Source organism: Dendrobium catenatum, unplaced genomic scaffold, assembly GCF_001605985.2.
Source record: "Dendrobium catenatum unplaced genomic scaffold, ASM160598v2 fragScaff_scaffold_1209, whole genome shotgun sequence".
In the NCBI taxonomy this organism is placed as follows: Eukaryota; Viridiplantae; Streptophyta; class Magnoliopsida; order Asparagales; family Orchidaceae; genus Dendrobium; species Dendrobium catenatum.
Window position 1 is genome coordinate 1,206,407 of NW_021319671.1, and position 18,880 is coordinate 1,225,286.

At 35.3% G+C, this 18,880-nt stretch overlaps 2 protein-coding genes and 1 non-coding gene across 6 annotated transcripts; all 3 read left to right on the top strand.

The window, feature by feature from the left end:
* The first annotated feature begins 558 nt into the window (after nt 1-558).
* On the top strand, nt 559-3,297 carry LOC110101583 (transcription factor bHLH143). 2 transcript variants are annotated; one of them, XM_020829547.2, is made up of 4 exons: nt 559-715; nt 968-1,485; nt 1,605-1,748; nt 1,835-3,297. In XM_020829547.2, exon 4 carries the CDS (start codon nt 1,864-1,866, stop codon nt 2,734-2,736), a length of 873 nt encoding a protein of 290 aa, XP_020685206.1. In that variant the 5' UTR covers nt 559-715; nt 968-1,485; nt 1,605-1,748; nt 1,835-1,863; the 3' UTR covers nt 2,737-3,297. The 2 variants fall into 2 exon arrangements, with proteins under 2 accessions (XP_020685206.1, XP_020685207.1); XM_020829548.2 differs by having other exon boundaries at nt 1,864-3,297.
* Nucleotides 3,298-10,320: 7,023 nt separating this feature from the next.
* LOC110101588 lies at nt 10,321-11,481 on the top strand. 3 transcript variants are annotated; one of them, XM_020829553.2, is made up of 2 exons: nt 10,321-10,744; nt 10,975-11,481. In XM_020829553.2, the coding sequence occupies exons 1-2, from the start codon at nt 10,605-10,607 to the stop codon at nt 11,327-11,329; spliced, it is 495 nt and encodes a 164-aa protein (XP_020685212.1). In that variant the 5' UTR covers nt 10,321-10,604; the 3' UTR covers nt 11,330-11,481. The 3 variants fall into 3 exon arrangements, 2 of the variants coding, with proteins under 2 accessions (XP_020685212.1, XP_020685211.1); XM_020829552.2 differs by having other exon boundaries at nt 10,329-10,744; nt 10,966-11,481; XR_002303718.2 differs by having other exon boundaries at nt 10,601-10,751; nt 10,966-11,107.
* Nucleotides 11,482-16,651: 5,170 nt separating this feature from the next.
* Nucleotides 16,652-16,725, top strand: TRNAN-GUU. Its single transcript has one exon. It is a non-coding gene; the product is annotated as a tRNA-Asn (tRNA).
* Nucleotides 16,726-18,880: the final 2,155 nt, after the last annotated feature.

Sequence of the window (18,880 nt, forward strand, 5' to 3'; positions counted from 1 at the left end):
TCCGTTTTGACACCCACCCGGTGGACATCAGTCAATGACGCAGTCCGAACGTAGAGAACAGTTCGGATGTTGCATATTTACTGCTTATTTTGTTGAGTATTTTTTTATACACATTAAATGAGTGACAAATAAGCAATAAATAAATAATACTCATTAAATATATAATAAATACGAAAAAAATACTTAGAAAAAAGTAATGCATCAAAAAATATATAGCAAAATAAATAATAAATACGCAGCATGCTAACTATTCTCTGCGTTCGAATTGCGTACACAATAATTTCTTGACAAAGAGAGATGTCATTAGTGCAGTTAAAATAGATAGCAAAGGCATTACCGGAAACAAATAGATTCGGGCATGATTACATTCCCGCTATGAGAGATTCACCTCTCTACTCCCTGAAATCAGGTAACTTCACCCAAGTTTAGATCTGACTCAAATCAAGTTAACAACTTTCCTCTGGTCAGGTATTGTTCCGCTCAAGGACTTCATATTTCTCCAAAAAAAACTTGATCCACCATCAAAGATTCAGTAATACTCTTCAAAACATAAGGGTAGATTCGTCACGAAGTTCAATAAAATCCTCTCCTCATACCTTCCATCTCCACCTCGCTAAAGAGTGGCCTTGTTGTCGACAACATTCAATCTGTTTGATCTCTTCGCTATATTCTAGACATAAGATAGGGTTCGACGCCGACGGGATTAGGATTTGCTGTAAGTTTTAATACGTAATTAGCTACGATTTTCTGTAAATTACTGTAAAAATCATTCCTTTTTGTGGTTTATGATAGATATTTTGCCACTTTTGATTATGTTTTCTACTCAAAATCGGTTTTTTTATGCCGCTTTGGCGGTGGTTATGTTTTTTGTTTCTGTGGAATTTAAATTGTACATCGATTTGTTGGGGCTTAGTCTATCGAACGCACGCTTTGCCGATCGCTGAAAAATCTAGGGTTTTTTTTTCAGGGTAGGAAGTGAGAATCGGAAGTGTTATTTGTAATCCTGATTTTGACAGCAGTATGAAGTGGCTGAACCTCTCCATTGGCGTTTACCGGAAAGTGGTCTCCCTTAACTTGTATTGCAGAGTTATTCTTTAACTTGCCTTCGTTGCTGCTTATTTCTTTCTACAACACCTTTTCTCAAACTTCTTTCGATCTATGGGACCTATTTTTCTTTCTTCTTGAAACTAGCTGAAACCCCTCTCTAGAACTCGAAAAGCTTCTCTTTCCCTTTTCTAACTCTTCTCTTTATCAGCCAGCCTAGATTATTACTACTCTTCGATCACTTTTCTTCTCTTTCTTCCTTTAATACCTCGCGGCTCTCTGGTGAACGGTTCAACTTGAAGGGAAAGTTAAGTAGTTATGGTGTGCCAAGCAGCTACTCAGACAAGATTTCGAGCATTGAAGCATGAAAATGGGTTTGCCGGGGGTGCCATAATGATAGTTAGAGTTATAGCTTGCTTTCAACCGCAACAGGATTGCCAGGTACTTTATGGAAATTAAATTTCATATTCTAAACCAGATTCCATTGCTCTTCTTATGATCTTGTTTGTTTATACTTCCAAATAACCGAACTTTTTTAACTGGTGATTTTATTATGACAGGCCGAGTACTTTCGCCACCTCCTGAAGCCAGTCACGTAGATTGCCTTCCCTTTTCATTTCAATTATAATAAAGTTGGAACGTTTACAGTCTATTGTTAGAGAGAATCAGCTCTCGAAGAAAGCTTTTCCACTGTTTTTTCTTTGGTGAGCTATTCATATTCAGTTGAAATCTGAAGCTATTATATTTTGCCTTGTTGAATCAATATGTTTTGTAATTATTTGTGATTCAGGTGATTTTGGATTGTGTTTTCTGCTTCAGATGTGGAAATTTAGTTACTTGAATTTGGGCTATAACGTTCGGCCACCTGATGTTGGGCAACAACAGCTTAATCCAGATTCTTTGTTATTTCCGACTTATACCAGTACCACCATTGGCTGCTTCACCAGTAATTCTATCACTCCATTTCCTGGTTTGGGAGTTCAGGGGAGCCCCCTTAATTTGAATTCAGAGTTCATTTCGCCTCTGAATTCACAAGTATTCAATCTTGCAAGCAGTTCATCAAGACTAAATGCCTCTACTCCAGCAAAGAGGTTCCTTGTTTATGATCATTCTGGAGATCAAAGAAGCTTGATATTTAGTTCAGTAAATAATCCATTCCAGACCCTGAACCCTACTCTACCTTCAAGCAATGCTAGCTATGCTTTTGCCTCTAATTCCCATTCAAACAACAAACATGAAGAAATGCATGAAGACACTGAAGAAATTGATGCACTCCTTTATTCAGATTCTGAATTTTCATTTGATTCTGAAGAAGCTAGTACTGGGCACTCCCCTCTGAACATGAAAGAAGAAGAGGTTATGGTATCTATCCCTCCCAAGCGGCGGAAATTGGACCCCAATCATTCTTCCATTGATGAATCACTCATCGACACTGCAAGCTCTGCAATTGCTTCCAACTTCCAGGAAATTCCATCTGATGATGATGCAGACATGAACTATGTTGACAGTGGCAGCAATCTGGATGATGAATCGAGAGACAAACAGTTTCAAACTATAGTAAAAGCTCTGCGAAGGATCATCCCCGGTGGTGATGCCATGGATACAGCTGCTGTGCTTGATGAGGCCATTAGCTATCTAAAATCCCTCAAGCCTCAGGCTAACTCTCTCGATGCCACAACTGCAAGCATCTAAAGCTTGATTTTTCCAACTTTCCCATCAAATATTATCAGTAGAAGTTTGTATTGGAAGATCAAAAAAGAGAACTTTAGGCCATGAAAACATGATTGTGCACGTTTGCAATGATGATAAAGAAGATTTCATGACAGAGCCTTCTTTTGACTGTAGACGCGTGCGGGTTGGAAGCAAATTCAGAAGCCAAAGGAACATCCATGCCAAGTTTCCACTGCCGGTGAAAGAATTTTACTTTCATGATGATTGAGCTTCTTGCTTTCTTCGGCTTGCTTTTCTCTGTTTTGTCCATTATATACAGTGATGAAGCTTCATTTGGATTAAAGTGCGTATGTGGAGGATCTGAAATGTTTCATGGCGAGTTATCATTATTTTGTGTATGAATTTCTCTATGTTTTGCGTTTTATGTAAAATTATTATTAACTTGGAAGATCTGTATCTTTACGTAATGGTGATTTGTGCTAAGGATAGTAAATAATTGAGTTTGGGTGTTGGGATTAGAATGTCTATATATATATACAAAATATGAAGAAATAAAATATTGCTGCTCAAGATTTTTGTTCATTCTATGGGGGCCTTAGCCCAATAAGATGTAAAGCTCTTCTTATGAACCAAATCTATAAGCCTTCGTGTGTGTGTGTATTAGCCTATGATAGGCAAAAAAATAGAAACCAAATTAAAACTTGTATATGCGTAAGGTTAGAATGGGCCAAAGGCTACATAAATATATGAGCGAGGGAAACTAATTAACAAACATTCCAAATGTATTGAAAGTTTTGATGGTGTTCTTCATTTAGGTTGGGTAGTAAATAGTGCTCGGTAAAAATTGAGTCAAAATGATAGAATCGATGGGTCACCAAGTTTTGAGGATTTAGGCTTTGTTTGGGATGATTTTCTTTTTTTTTTTTAAATAGTTTTTTAGTAAAAATTTAATTTTGTAATTAGAAAACAGCTTTAAGAAGCGGTAAAAAATAGTATCAAATGAAGTCTTAGTCACAACATTCAAACAGTAGATTAACATTTTTTTTTTATAAATAAGGTAGTACAACTTGTCATGTGCCCTTGATTAGTGGCCCAACCTAGCCATGGCCCTAGTGGGGTGATTGAGAAAGCTTATGGGTTTGATCATCTAATTTGTTTTTCAATTAAAGGATGACATGATCTAATTTAATGAAATGTTCTTGTATAATTATTGTATAATTATAAGTAAGGATTGAAATGTCCCCTTTAAAATATATAAATATCTCAATTCTTCTCATTTGAGAAATTAAATGCTATAGAAGTTTTGCATGAGCAAATAAGCCTAAAGCCAGAGCTATGGCAATATCTTTCAAGTACTATAAAAGGCAACATTTAGAGGTGTAAGTATAGGCCAACTCAAAGTTGAATTGTTAACAAGTGTATGAGATCAGCTTGCCAAGTTGGGCGTTTAAGCTCAAGCTCAGATCATTGCTTGTATGATGTACAAGTTGACTTTGAGCTTGAATTAACAAAATTTGTTGGCTTAGAAGCCTGCACTAATAAATTTGATAGTCAATCCTAAATCATGTTCCTCTCTCATCAAATAAATCATAAGTGTTTTTTTTTTTTAATGATCTCCTCTTATTCACATTGATGATTTCATGATCTCCTCTTATTCACATTGATGATTTCATGATCTCATTCGTGTCAATACATTTTTTGATAAGCTATCATAGTGTTGCCTACTCCATTGACCTATTGTATTGTCACCATCAATGCATTCTTCACCGGGCTTCCATTACAATATCTTCTTCTATGTCCTGTCATCACGGTCCACACATTATCTTGCAAAATCCTATCATTATGCTTTCTCCAACAACCTACCATCATCTTCAATGCCTTCTCCTGCAACCTCCCGTGTTGTTGACACCTTCGATAATGAGCTGCCATCTTGAACTGAGTTTCAGCTCAAGCCATGATTAATCAAATAAGCTGAACTTGAACTTAGCATATAAGAATGAGCTCTAGTTCAAGCCTGTCATTTGATTGGTAAGCCAAACTTGAGTTATGTATGGCTTGAGATCAGATAAACTTCCTTATACACCTAGCGACAATATCTTCAAGGAGCTACAAGATTTTTTAAACCCGCAAGAGACCAACATTAAGAGGAAATCCTACGAACAGTTATTGTCAAGGTGATATAAAAATTTATTACTACCCCGATGATGTTCCAAGTAAAGGGAAATCCTATGACCCATCTTTTTTTTTTAGACTTGCAGTGCCTTCTGTTTGTGTCATATTTATCTTTAGAATTAAAGTTGCTAAAAACACAAAATTTGAAACTCGCTCGTAATTTAACTCGACAAGATTTTGAGCCTTGCCTTCACACTCAAAAAAATGATTTTGTGTTTGCTATAACTCGCACTCAAAATGTAATTTAGAATATGTATATAAAATATATAGTGCATATAACATAATATATAATATGCATTACAATATTTATATTATTTGTTAATTTTATCTAATTAAAAAATGAGTAAGCTGAAAATGATTTTAAGCCAAGATCAACTTTTTCTCAAAATAATTTTATATTAAAACAAATTCAAGTCAAGGTTTTATTTTTAATTTAGATTTTGTGTTGAGCACAACTCACTCAAAATTGACATGTATTATGATTACCCTTAGTAGTGTTGTCATCTTTACCTCATTGGCTTTACATTGATGTCTTCTTTAAATTTAGATATGCATGCATTTTCTTAATTTAAAATAATTATTCGTAGAAATCATTTCAATATGATAGAGATTTTTGGTTTTTCCCTTCCTCAATTATCACGTAAGAAATTAGGTTATATCCTTACTTCATTTATTTGATTTTTCAGGCTAACGTTCTTGTCTAAAACAGTCATATTTCTTCCTCTAATAACCTGAATTTTATAACAACAAAAGGAAAAGAAAAAAAAGTTATGCCAAGATATCTCAATAATAATTATATCAAAATAGGCTTAAAATTTATTATATTTATATGAAAATTAGTGCAATTTAAACTCTTGATATATAGCACTTATCTCATAGCAAATTTCATTATTTTCAAGTTCATTCTAATATTGTATCATTTGATTTTGACATGATTTAATATATTTTATTTTAAAATTTCATAATATTAAAGAAATAAGTATCTTTTATTGAGGGATTTACCTGCATAGCATTCTAAACTTGCATATTTACATAGCTAACACCCCAAACTCCTACAATACACGCCCCACATCAAAAATTTACATATTCCCTCATTTCTGCATCTCTGTTTCGTTTCTGTTAAGCGTGCATGAGAGCTCTCAACTACGCCTCCTTCTTTGCCTCTTGCTTGACGATTTTCTGCTTGTTCTTTGTCTTTTGATGCATGAGAATGCCCGTCTGACCTTATTTATCATGCCTTAATGCTTTTTTCTATTGCTACTACTCCTTTGTGGTTTTGCTGCTCTTGTGAGTTTCAAAAGCTCAATTGGTATGATTCATGCCCTAAAATTTTTTCCTGCTTTTTTGTCATTCTTCGTCCAGTGAGAACTTCACCCTCCCATCTCTGATCAGAATGCATCCTGCCCTAAGTGTTTGTGCTTGTTGGTTATAAAGGAGAAGTTGGTATGATTCAGTTGCATTTGGTGGTATAAAATGCTTCAAAAGTTTATAATTCTATATTCTCTCATTTGCTCGTTGTTGAACTGCAATTTTTTTGGCTTGAGATACAGTTGGAAGAGTTTATTATATTGCGTATTTATCTTTCTTTTGTCTTGATATTTTTGGTGAGAATTATAGTGGGGTTGAAGTGGATTGCTTCTTCTTATTGTTGGTTCATCAGTTGTCTTTCACGTTTTGATTTGGATTATTTGAAGCTCAGTATTATGTTGTGAATTCCAAACAATGAGGAAAATAGGGCCAATTATATGTGCGGCTTGGTTTATGTTGGACGGCTCCCTACCTGGATGATCTATGTTGCAACCATGACCCACCTCACATACACTACAGGAAAATCGTGCATTATCGGAGGATTTCCGATGGTTTTCCGACGGGTTTTAATACTGATTTTAATTATTTAAATATAAAAGAGTAAGTTTTTAATATATTTTCCTCCACAACAAAGTGGTTGCATGTTCCGGCTTCGAACCCCACAGGAGTTATTGTGCGGGCAGGCGGGCAGCACCCAGTCAAGAGGGCTGGTAGTGCGGAAACCATGCAGACAGCTCACAGGCGGGCAGAGGGCAGCTCGCTCTGGCAAGCTGACGGGCAAGCAATAGGCGGGCAGGCGGATAGCTGGCCGAGTAGCTTCCACTGTCAGTTTTTTACTATTCATACTGCTTTTTTTGGTGGGAAAAAATCCGCCAGAAAATTTTTCCGGTGGATGTTTTTCGGCAACAAATTTTACTGACGCTTGATTTACCGTTGAAAAAAATTACGCCTGTTATTCGTCGGAAATTTTTAAAATCCGCCGGAAATTTTTAACACTAGTAATGACTAGTTTTCATGTAGTGATACTTTTCTCATATATGCTAAAGATAAACGATGAGGTGGGATCTTTGGACGACAATGCGATCAACCATAAGAGAGGCAACCCATGCGTGCTGTTGCTGGTTCCCTAGTCTCTCTTCATCTCTGCAGATGATCCTTTCTTTTTTTATTCTGAGTCCGATGTATCAAGAAGCATTCATCATTTTTTTTTATACTTGGATCTGGGATAATTGGATTCGGTGAATTAAAACTCTTTGAAAATTTCTTCGTTTCTATTATTTTTCTGTGAATCATATGCAATATGGTTTTGTTATTCTAGGCTATTTGGTTGGTTGTGAGAAGGGCAGACTTGGTTGGATGAGTTATTGTGTGCAATTTAATAAGAAAGCAGTCAGTTTGTTCTAACAATTTTGCCATACATTGTGATGAGTTACTGTGTGCAATTAAGTAAGAAAGCATTCAGTTGATGTTCTGACAATTTTTTCATATATTGTGATGATTTACTGTGTACTTTATGGAGAAAGCAGTTAGTTAATGTGTGCAATTCACGAAAAAACTAGTTTATTATTTGTTGTACTGGTTGCGTTTTCATGAATGTGAGCATTGGTTGCTGAGTTTTGCTATGTTCGGGCTCTTTATCAGTGACAGAAATCACTGTGTTGATGACTTATGCCATTATTCTTTGGGTTTTCATTTGGAATGTTATGCTGCAAAGTTGAAATTTAGGTTGCATATATTTAAGATATTGTTCTGTTTGAAAGCATGAGTACAAGATATTCAACAGTTTTACGAGTAATTACTTGCGTCAAATGATAGTGTAACTTGAAGTCATGGCCAATAATCCATGGATAGTTAATCAAATCATTCTGAAGTTTCATCGTTTCTTGTTTCCCACATTCATATCTTCTTCTCTGATCACCTTTAAGTGCTCTCGAATATCCCCCAAATTTAAGTGAAATACAAAGTCATTCGCTATCTTCATCATAATATACATTTAAGCTTACTCCAACTTACTCAAAATCCGCAAAAAAATAAGATGGACAACCAACACAAAAAAGCTTGTATAAATAACTCATGACAAGAAGCAAAGAAAAACATTTAGGACATGGATCATACCTCACGGAGTCACGGGAGCAGCAGAATGATGAAGATGAAAGAGCAGCAGTATTAAGATGAGGTTTAGGGCATGAGAAGTGTTCTCACACATCATAAGACGAAGAAGCAACAAAAGATAAACACTCAACAAACCAAGGAGGCGTAACTAAGAGTACATGGGAGCACTCACGCGCACCTCATGGAGATGGAACAGAGTGATAGAAATGATGAATAGGTAAATCTTAGATGTGGGATTTGTATTTTATGAGTTTTGAATTTTAGATACTTACATATATAAATTTATAGTACCATGTAAGTAAATTACTTTTTTATGTTGTGGATTAAAATTTAAATAAAAAAAAATAAGAATGATGATACTACTTGTACTATCGTAAGGACAGAATAGTCCATTGCTTAAACCTGATACATTCATTACAGCACCTAGTCAAATGGATACGTGAGCAAATGTGCAGCAGAATTTATTCCCGGCCCATTCACTGCAATTATTAAATTACAGAACTATTTTTATAATACAATATATAAAATTATAAAAATACCCCAACCCATTGATTTCCAGAAGATTAGAAGGTTGTTTTTTCAATAGAGTTGTTGAGATAACGAATCTGGTTCCAACCAACCGGCTAAGGATCCTAATCATCAATTGTGTATAGAAAAGCAAATTATAACCGTCTGATATTCATTTGCACACATCTCAAAGTAAAACCCCTTTATACCTATCCGAGAAATGCTATTCTGATAAGTTATCAAGTAAAAATTGTTCAATAGTTGTACGTATATATTTATAAGTTTATCATTATGACTTATTTGGTGTAAATTAATTTTGGTTAAAAAATCATATTTGTCCTTGTTTATCATAATTGCATGAGATTATTCTCTTATCACAAAAGTCAACATTCAACGAATTGAAATATATATATAGATCATTTTATTCTCTTGTCATTAAAGTTATCTTGACCGGACTGGAAGACAATATTCAAATCGAAAGATTTTGAAGGGTTTGTAGAGGAATTTGGAATTATTATAGTTTTAAAAGTATAAAATAAATGCATATATTTAAGAAATACGCAAGTTGTTTGGTTGAATATAAATTAATGTAATGGTTTTTTTATTTAGATGTATTTGAAATACATGCACTTTATAAATGTTAGGTGGCGAATAATTCTGAGCCATGGATAGTTAGACAGCGATGACAATTGGAAGCCTTTAGTAGCAACTAGCAAGTCATAAAGAAAAACAAGGACTGATTGCAATAGATTAGGTATCAGACTTTACGCCTCATAAACTCATAAGTCAAGTTATGATCAGCTCAAATTTAACCATTTTATCTTTTCTCCTTTCGAGCCATATCGAGCGCCCGAACCTGACCTCTTAGAATTCTCAAAACTTTTTTTTCAGCTAGTGCGCCACGAATTCAAGCACGAACTTTCACCTAATTGCTAATAAGTTCGGCTGACAAGCTATTAACCAGATAAAACAATCTCATATTCAGCTCACTTACACTTCTATATTGTTAAAAAATATAAGGGAACGAAAACAATCTAAGATAATTGACAAAACTGAACAAGTAATTAATTGTAAGATGAATGAATGGTTGTTAGGAAGATGTCATTTGCCAAGCATTAATTAATTAGACATTTTGGTTGGTTTATTATTGTCCCTTTTCTCCTATCTGCGTTAGGTAGATGGGTTTTGAATTAACATTAAAAATATAAATTAAGAACAAATTATTCACATTATTTGCAAAACTAATATCTAATTACAAAAGTTTATATAATGAATTCCTTAAATTTTTTTCTGCCACAAAGACTATAAATAAGAAAAATTATTTTGTGCGGGCGTCGTACAAAGGCAAATCAGAGCACACCACGTCATCCCTTTGTTGGATATCGCAGCTATGTACTGAGTGATGTGATACGCACTGATTCACTTCCGAACAATCCGATACCTACATAGAATAATATCTCCATAAATAAACTTATAAAGTATAAAGGCAAGAAAAGCTGCAGTATTTGTTGACTTGTTTCTCAACCACTACTCAACAAAATCGAACTACAATGGCTGCCACATACTGATCGAATGAAGCTCATCTTCCACCTCCCCCATCGTTTTCTTTCCACGTTTGTGGGCGACATATTAAAGTCGAAACAGCCTGAGATACAGGAAAGCAAAGTTTGTGGCATTTCCCTTTATCTTTCCTGCTCTTCCCTCTTGAATCGATCTCTTCTTCCTCTTTCCCTTATATAGCTCTCTCTGCTCATCTTTCTTATAACAGTATAGAGGGGAAAGAAGAGAGAATGGGTAGCAAAGGTGGTGGCGCACTACAATCCCCGTCGTCTCCGTCGTCGCCGTCGGTGGTTTGTTGCATGTGCGGAGATCGGGGGCTATCACGGGAGCTCTTTCGGTGCAAACTCTGCGCCTTTCGCTCCCAACACAAGTATGTGGTAAGAAAGATGAAAGGATGTTGTAAAGATTATAAATTTCTTCTGTTTTTGAAAAAAAATAAAATAAACTGATAACAATTAACATAGTCTAATTCAAGCTCTCAAATTTGCTTCAATCCCTATGAAGGCTATGATCCAATTCAATTTTTTCTTGGTCTTCAACTCCTCCATCTTAATCCCCACCTGATTGATGAATATTTGATTGATATATTAGATATTGCAGCGATCTATACCCGAGAGCAGAGGTCTATCGAGCCTGTAACTGGTGCCTGAGGGAGGAAGCAGGAAGCAGGTTACTTTTGGTAGAACAGACGACGGTTGATCGAATTATTTCAGCTTCCTCTTCTCCGGTAGGTGGCACAAGCTCGGGATTGAAGCTCGCTCGTGGGGCGTTCTCGCCACAGCTTCTGAATAAACCGGTGAAGAAGCAGAGATTGGGTGACAGGCGGCTGCAGCCACCGTCGGATTCCGGCGACCGGGGCAGCGGGGAGGAGCTGTCGCCGGGTTCTGGGAGGGGACGGCAGGTGTTTAGAGGAAAGGCGAGGAGGTATAAGCTTTTGGAAGAGTTCTCTAGCTAGTTGAGGAGTTGAGGCAGGTTGGTATTTGCGTGTATGACAGAGATTCTACAAGGAATCTTTATAGAAAATTTTGGAAAGAAATGTCTTTTTACTATGGGATTCTATATGATCAATTGATCATTGTATTTAATTAAGTTTTTATCTTTTGTAGAGATTTGTTCACGAATTACTACCTTTATTTTGAAAACCGAATTAGAACTGATTGGCTAGTCGGTCTAAACTATTTTCAAAATCGGTTTTGCGTTGAACCAGAAAAAACAGGTTCGAACTTCTTTTAAGAACTGCCCGTTAATTATTATCTCTTTTACATAATTAAATTAATTAATTTAATACAAAAATTGACAAATTAATTTAAATTTAAATTGAGCTTTGAATTTTTATAATATTCATTTGACGAATAAATCCTATGTCACATTTTTAGTTTTTTACTCATGCAAACAAAAAAACTATATAAAAAAATACTAAGACAAATTGCCAAAGTGAAATGGGATTAAATGATTAAATAGAAGTTCTCAAGTTCATAACACATACACTATATAATTTTAATTATTTTTAATAATTAAAAATATTTTTTTTTTACTTAATAACTAATATACTATAGTATCATATTATAATACATATAATATATATATATATATATCACTAAAAAAATAAATATTTTTATCGATTTTTTAATTTTAAATGATACTGATATGAATTATAAGATGTAATTTTTATATAAAACAATTTAGTAAATTATATAAAATATATGACAAAATTAGTAATTATTTTATATAAATTTAATAAAAATTACAATATGAACTAAAATTATATTAAAATAAATTAAAATTATCATTAAAAATATTGTAAATTAAAATTCCTAAAATATATTATTTATTATTTTTTAGTACTTCACAATTATATTACTTTAATACTTATTAATTTTATGATAATAATTACACATACTCATATTAATAATTTTAATTAGTTATTACATCATCTGATTGGACACTCATCAAGAAGATTATCTTCGGTGGGCACGAATCTTCGAGGTAAAATCAGTTCGAAACTTCAATTAAATAACAGCATATGAATCCGATTTCAGCGAGCTTATAGTACAACTGAGGCGTCCTCGAATCCATACAGAATCCAGCGACACTAAATTCGACCCAATCCGACTCCAAATGAGATCCAGAAACAGGGCTCAAGCGCTGTTGGAAAGTTCAAACCACAATTTGAGTACTAAACGTCTCACGATCTTGGAACGAGTTTATACTCGATGACGGACAACTCGACGAACGAATCCAACGAAGCAAATATGCAGAATATCCTGACATCCTTAAGCCACTTAAATAGCCCAACGAGCCAACGGCTACATGAAACAGAATTCGATATCGCCCGTTCATGAAACCAACACTCAAACACTCCAATCCCTTGATCTCAACGCATATTTACAGGGCTATGCCACTCCAGAAAAACTATAAATAGATCCTCATTCTACACAAGGTACTCAAGGAAAAGAGAGAAGAAGAAGAGAAGAAGGAGGAGAAGAAGAAGCTCTTCTCGACCACTCGCCCGAAGCTCTTCCTGCCGCCCGAAATGTTGGGCATTCTTGCGTGATATTCGGCGGAATAGCAGGAATGCTCCAACTTCCACGGAATGTGGAAAGTTTGCTTCTCAATTAAGACAAAGTCCTCCTGACGCTGAAAATTAACTCCGCCCAAGTGTAAGGCTGGAGTTCTCTCGTCTGCCACAAAAGCAGACATCAGATTTCTCCACGACAGCGAACTTTCACTCTTCGCAAGTTTCTACTCGCATTGCGGACTCTCCACCGTTATTGGACTTCCTTGGATATCTACTCGCGAAGATGGATTTCTTTCCATTGTTGGACCTTTCTTGAATCGTTGCTTCCTCTGATCTTGTCGTTACAAACTACAGTCATTCTATCACTCCTTTCGCTAGCCGGATATGGTCTGGCCTGACTTAACGTGCCTGCGTTTCGACTACAGTACTTTCCGACATCCGTCGCCACGTCAACTACGGCCTGCTTGAATTATGTCGCCCGTAGACTAAGTCTTTCCGATCTCGTTCACACGTACGACTATGGTCCTCCTGATTACGTCGCCCGCCGACTACATACTTCGACCTCCGTCGCCAGCTGACAGGTACCTACCTGACTTTCGATCGCCCTGCCGACTACGAGTCTATCACCAAATGGATATGTCAAAAGCTACCACTATTGTATTTACATTCATGTAATCAGTACTCTCATAGATGTACATAAGCTAAGGCTTCTCTCAGGAAGGGGCCATTTTAATCAACTGCAAATTACTAGTGGATTCGTTCAAAATTGGACCTGCCCCGTGGTTTTCCCAGTAAAATACTTGGGTGTCTTCATAAATGCCTAGACACTCTCCTCATCTATATCTGATTGCGTGCCGATTTCGTACATTATGCAAGAGATAACCTTTAATATTAAATCTTACGTCGCCCGGCGCAAATCTCCTCGGATGCAACATAGATCAATCTCTAATACATTGAATCTTAAACTTCTTCTAAGTCTAGTCTCAGCTTTGGGTTTCCAGAACCTTACAAATCATTAAAAATTTTGAAAATATAAGCTCTCATTTTTAAATGATGTTTTAATTATATCAACAAGATATATAGAATTTGACGTAAATTTGATGAGCTATAAATTATTTATATTTTTAATAAAAAGCCTCTTTAAAAATATTATTCTTAAAATCCGTAATAATGGATCCATATATTCTTATAACTCAATTAATTTATTGAAAATTCAGGGTTGAATATTGAATCAAGAGATTCAAAATTTCAATATTTAATTAATATGAATCAGAAATTGAATATAATGATATAATAAATATTAAATTTATTTTAATGTAATTTAAATAACATAATAATAATATAACATAATAATAATAATAATAATAATAATATATTTTTTAATTCAATATGTAATATTTTAAATCAAGACATTTCACTATTGAATATTGATACATCAGCAAAAAATCATCTTGATCAGGGATGAATATCGAGGCAAAATAGAGTTGGAAACTTCCGAAATTAAAATTTGGGCCATATGAACTCTGATGTCAGTAAACTAATAGTAAAACTGAGCGTCTCAAAATTCCGTCGGACCACCGTCTGACGTCGAACTTCCGTCAGGACCACTGCCTGACATCGAACTTCTGCCAGACCATCGCCTGATGCCGAACTTTCGTCAGGACAACCTCTTGACGTCAGACTTTCGCCGGACCACAGCCTGACGTCGGGCTTCCGTCATGACCACCGCCTAACTCTGGACTTCCGCCGGACAAAAACGCAATGCCAGAGTTCCGTCAGACCACCTCCCGACATTGGGGTTCAACCAAACCGCCATCAGACAGAGGAGTTCCACCGGACCACTTCCTTGATGTTTGGACTTCCGTCAGGACCACCACCCGATGCCGGAGTTATGACGGCCCACCGCCCGATGCCAGAGTTATGTTGTCGCCCGACGTCGAAGTTCTGCCAGACCACCACCTGACGTCAGAGTTCTGTCGACCATCGCCTGACGTCGGACTTCCGTCAGGACCACCGCCCAATGTCGGAGTTTTGTCGGACCACCGCCTGATACCGGAGTTCTACCAAACCACCGCCGGACCACCGACTGAGTCTCAAACTTTCGTCGGGCCACCAAATGAAGTCAGAGTTCCGCCACACCACCAAATAACGCCTAGACTTTTGTTAAACCACCGCCTTATGACTATGGTCTTTTTGACCCCTATTTCCTGCCGACTACGATCCTTCCGACCTCCATCACCTACTACGGTCCTTCCGACCTCCATCATCAGATAACAGTCTTTTTGATCCATATCTCATGCCAACTACAATCCTTCCGACCTCCGTCGCCTACTACGGTTCTTCCGACTTTCATCGCCAGACAATAATATTTATGATCCATGTCTCCTATTGACTACGATCATTTCGACTCTCTTTGCCAGACAACAATCTTTCTGACCATTATCTTCCACAGACTATGATCCTTCCTATGATGCCCTATAATATAAATTGAAAGAATTATTCTTTTGATCTTTTAATAAAAAAATTAGAACTATCTAATATCATTTATCAGTAATAAATAGTAAAATAGATTCTATAATTTAAAACATCAATGTGCACATCTGTATTTATTCTCAAAAATTATATACATTACTCATGACTATAACAAAAAGAAATAGAATCTGAAGAATCATGACTAGTCTCACACTTCTGCTCTCATGCCCTGACCTGAAAGAATTTAGTCATATATAATGAGCTTAAAAAGCCCAACAATTTATCAATTCTTACAATTGAATTCAAAGCATGATAAAGAAGTAATATGCATGTCAACAGTCAAATCATGACAGTTGCGTCCATATGATCATTGAATCAATGCAACATCAAAACTTACAATTGAATTCAAAGCATGATAAAGAAGCAATATGTATGTCAACAGTCAAATCATGACAGTTGCATCCATATGACCATTGAATCAATGCAACAATAAAACTCAAATATAGTAGTAGTAAAATATAAAAATAATAAAATACTACGGTACGGAAGCTAGTAAAGTTATAAATCAGTACGAGTGTTAAATCTATAAAACAATCATCGCAATAATATCAATCAGTACATAAATCATATAAAATATCAAATCAAATTACAAGTAAAGACTGTTTGACCTGTACAGGATGGTGGGCCGATGGGCTTTCCTTTAAATTATGTGGTTTGATGTTATACTCTATTAATTCACGTGATACACTGATTAAAAGTTACAAGGATATTACTACTGTGCCGATGGGCAAAGAGTGATGACTTTATTTACTGAGCCAACGGTTTACTAACACTGATATCGCTCCCCAAACGTCCTTCTGACCACCATCACCAGACTACGGTCTTTCCAACCTCCGTCGCCCGCTAACTATGATTCTGCCTACTAAACAAATATTCCAGGTCGCAACAAGTATTTTGAAATGGATTCTAAACTATAATTTTAGGATATCATGTTTTTGTTATTTTTAAATTATTTAACTTGCTAGAATATCTAAATCTTTTATCATAATCATTTGATTAAATCACAAAGATTTGAAATTAATCTATATTTGAACCAACCGGTTCATAAAAAAATCAAAAGAGTTCATCGGTTCGACCCACATCAGAGGACAGGTTCTCAATTGAACCGATTGGATTGGCTGGCCTATTTAAACCATGAAAGTGTTATTTAATCATTTAAATTATTTTTTAGCCGTCACAGAATTGTTTATTAATTATTATTTTATGAAGAACAAATAGAAATAAAAAGCTGGAGTAGCTCAGTTGGTTAGAGCGTATGGCTGTTAACCATAAGGTCGAAGGTTCAAGCCCTTCCTCTAGCGAAAACCGTATAATTTTTTTTTTTTTACTTTTGTTTTGTTATTTTCATGGTGCTATATTCGAATTGTTTGACGATTTTTTATCACTTTTATTTTATCATTGACATAAATAAACTTTTTCAATTGTCATAAAGAAAAAGTGCCAATTTCTTCTAGAAAATGGAACCGTTACTTTATCTTCCATTATAACAACAGAGAATACATAAAAGAAATTGAGAAAAACATAGACAATGCTATATTTTTTAAGTAAAATTTTAAAATTTTATAGAATTTTATGCATTTATACAACATCAACAACATCAAGCCTTTGTCCCACCACGCAGGGTCGGTTACATAAATATTTTTTTCCTCCATTATATCCTGTTAAAAGTCAAATTCTCATTTAAATATAATAAAACATATCACTTTTAATATTTTATAATCAAGACTTTTTATGTCTACCACTATCTTTCTTAACATAAGTCAAATTTAATATATCTACTTTCATAATCGGGTCATCGAAAGGCCATCATTTTTGTGACCAAACCATCTAAGACGACTCTCTCTAATCTTATCTTCCAGGTGAGTTACTCCATCCTTTTCACGTATATGCTCATTTCATTTCCTATCTCTAAGGGTAAAGCCACTCATCCACTTAAGCATCCTCATCTCTGTAACATTTAGTATTATGCTTCTCTTTTAATGGCCAAAATTCAGCATTATAAAGCATTGCAAGTCTCATCACTATCTTATAGAATTTCTCTTAAATTTGAGGGGGACTTTTCTATTACAAAACAAGCCAGATGCATTCATCCACTCCAATCATCCAATTTGAATTATATGTTGATAATATCCCCATCTATTTCATCATCACTCTTAACAATAAATCCAAGATATTTAAAATGTATACTCTGATTAATGACTCGATCACCCAAAGTCACAATCCCCTCGTTAGGTCTATTACTACTAAATTACACTCTATATATTTAATTTTAGGTCTACTCAAGCGAAAATCTTTAGACTTTAAGATTGACATCCCTAATTCAAAGAATTTTATGTATTGATGATATATATGATTGATGAATGTTTGTTATTGTTTGCATTGTATTCACGGCGAAAAAAATGAGAGGATCTATCATATCAGTGTTAATGCTAATGCGGGTGGAGGTGGCCGGTGGGGGTGCTTAATGGCAATTTGTAGCGGTCGAGCAAGATGACTTTAATATACCTCAAAAAAGAACTATAATGATTTATATTATATTTACTTAATTTTACTTTGCTTTTATTTTTCATTCAATCAAAAACCAAAATTTTTAACATCCCTGTATTTAAAAAATTTTACACCCTTATGTAATCCAATCAATTAGCCCTTAGTGATCATAGCGGAGGTTAATCTTATTGATGATAATAAGTGTCATACTTTATGGCAATGACATGCATTAGACAATAATATATATAAAATTGTTGCGTCCAAGAGTATTCGCGGCGGTAGAGAAATATCATATTTAACGTCTTAGCGTTGTACGAAAATCCAGCACGCAATCAGATAAGGAGAGAGGGTCTAGCATTCTTGAGACACCAAGATTTTTACGTGAAAACCCCTGAAAAAGGGGGAAAAACCACGGGGCCTAGCCCAGTTTAAATAAATCCACTAGAATTGCAGTCGATTACAAATGAAGCCCTTCCTTGGGAGAAGGCCTTAGCTTGATGTACATTTTATAGAGTACATTACATGATATAAAGAATCACTATTGACATGTTCGTTTGGTCGGGAGACCATAGTCGGAGGGCGACGGAGGTCGGACACTACAGGAAAATCACTTATTACCGGCGGAATTTTCCGGCGGTCAGTTTTCCGGCGGCTTTCTGGCAGATTTCCGGCGGTTCTTGACGGCTTATTTCCTACAAAATTTTCCGGCGGCTTTCCGATGGATTACCGGCGGCTAATTTCCCCGCAAAATTTTGCGACGGCTAATTTCCCGCAAAATTATCCCGCGGAATTTTCCGGCGGCTTTTTCATTTTTCTGGCGGCTTTTAAAATTTAATGAAAATGAATAAAATTTTTACTATTTAAATGATTTAACAAAAAATTATTAAAATTTCTATTAATAATTTAATTAATTTTCATTTTAAAATTAATTAGTTAGTTCATTTTTATTTTATATTAAATATTATTTTT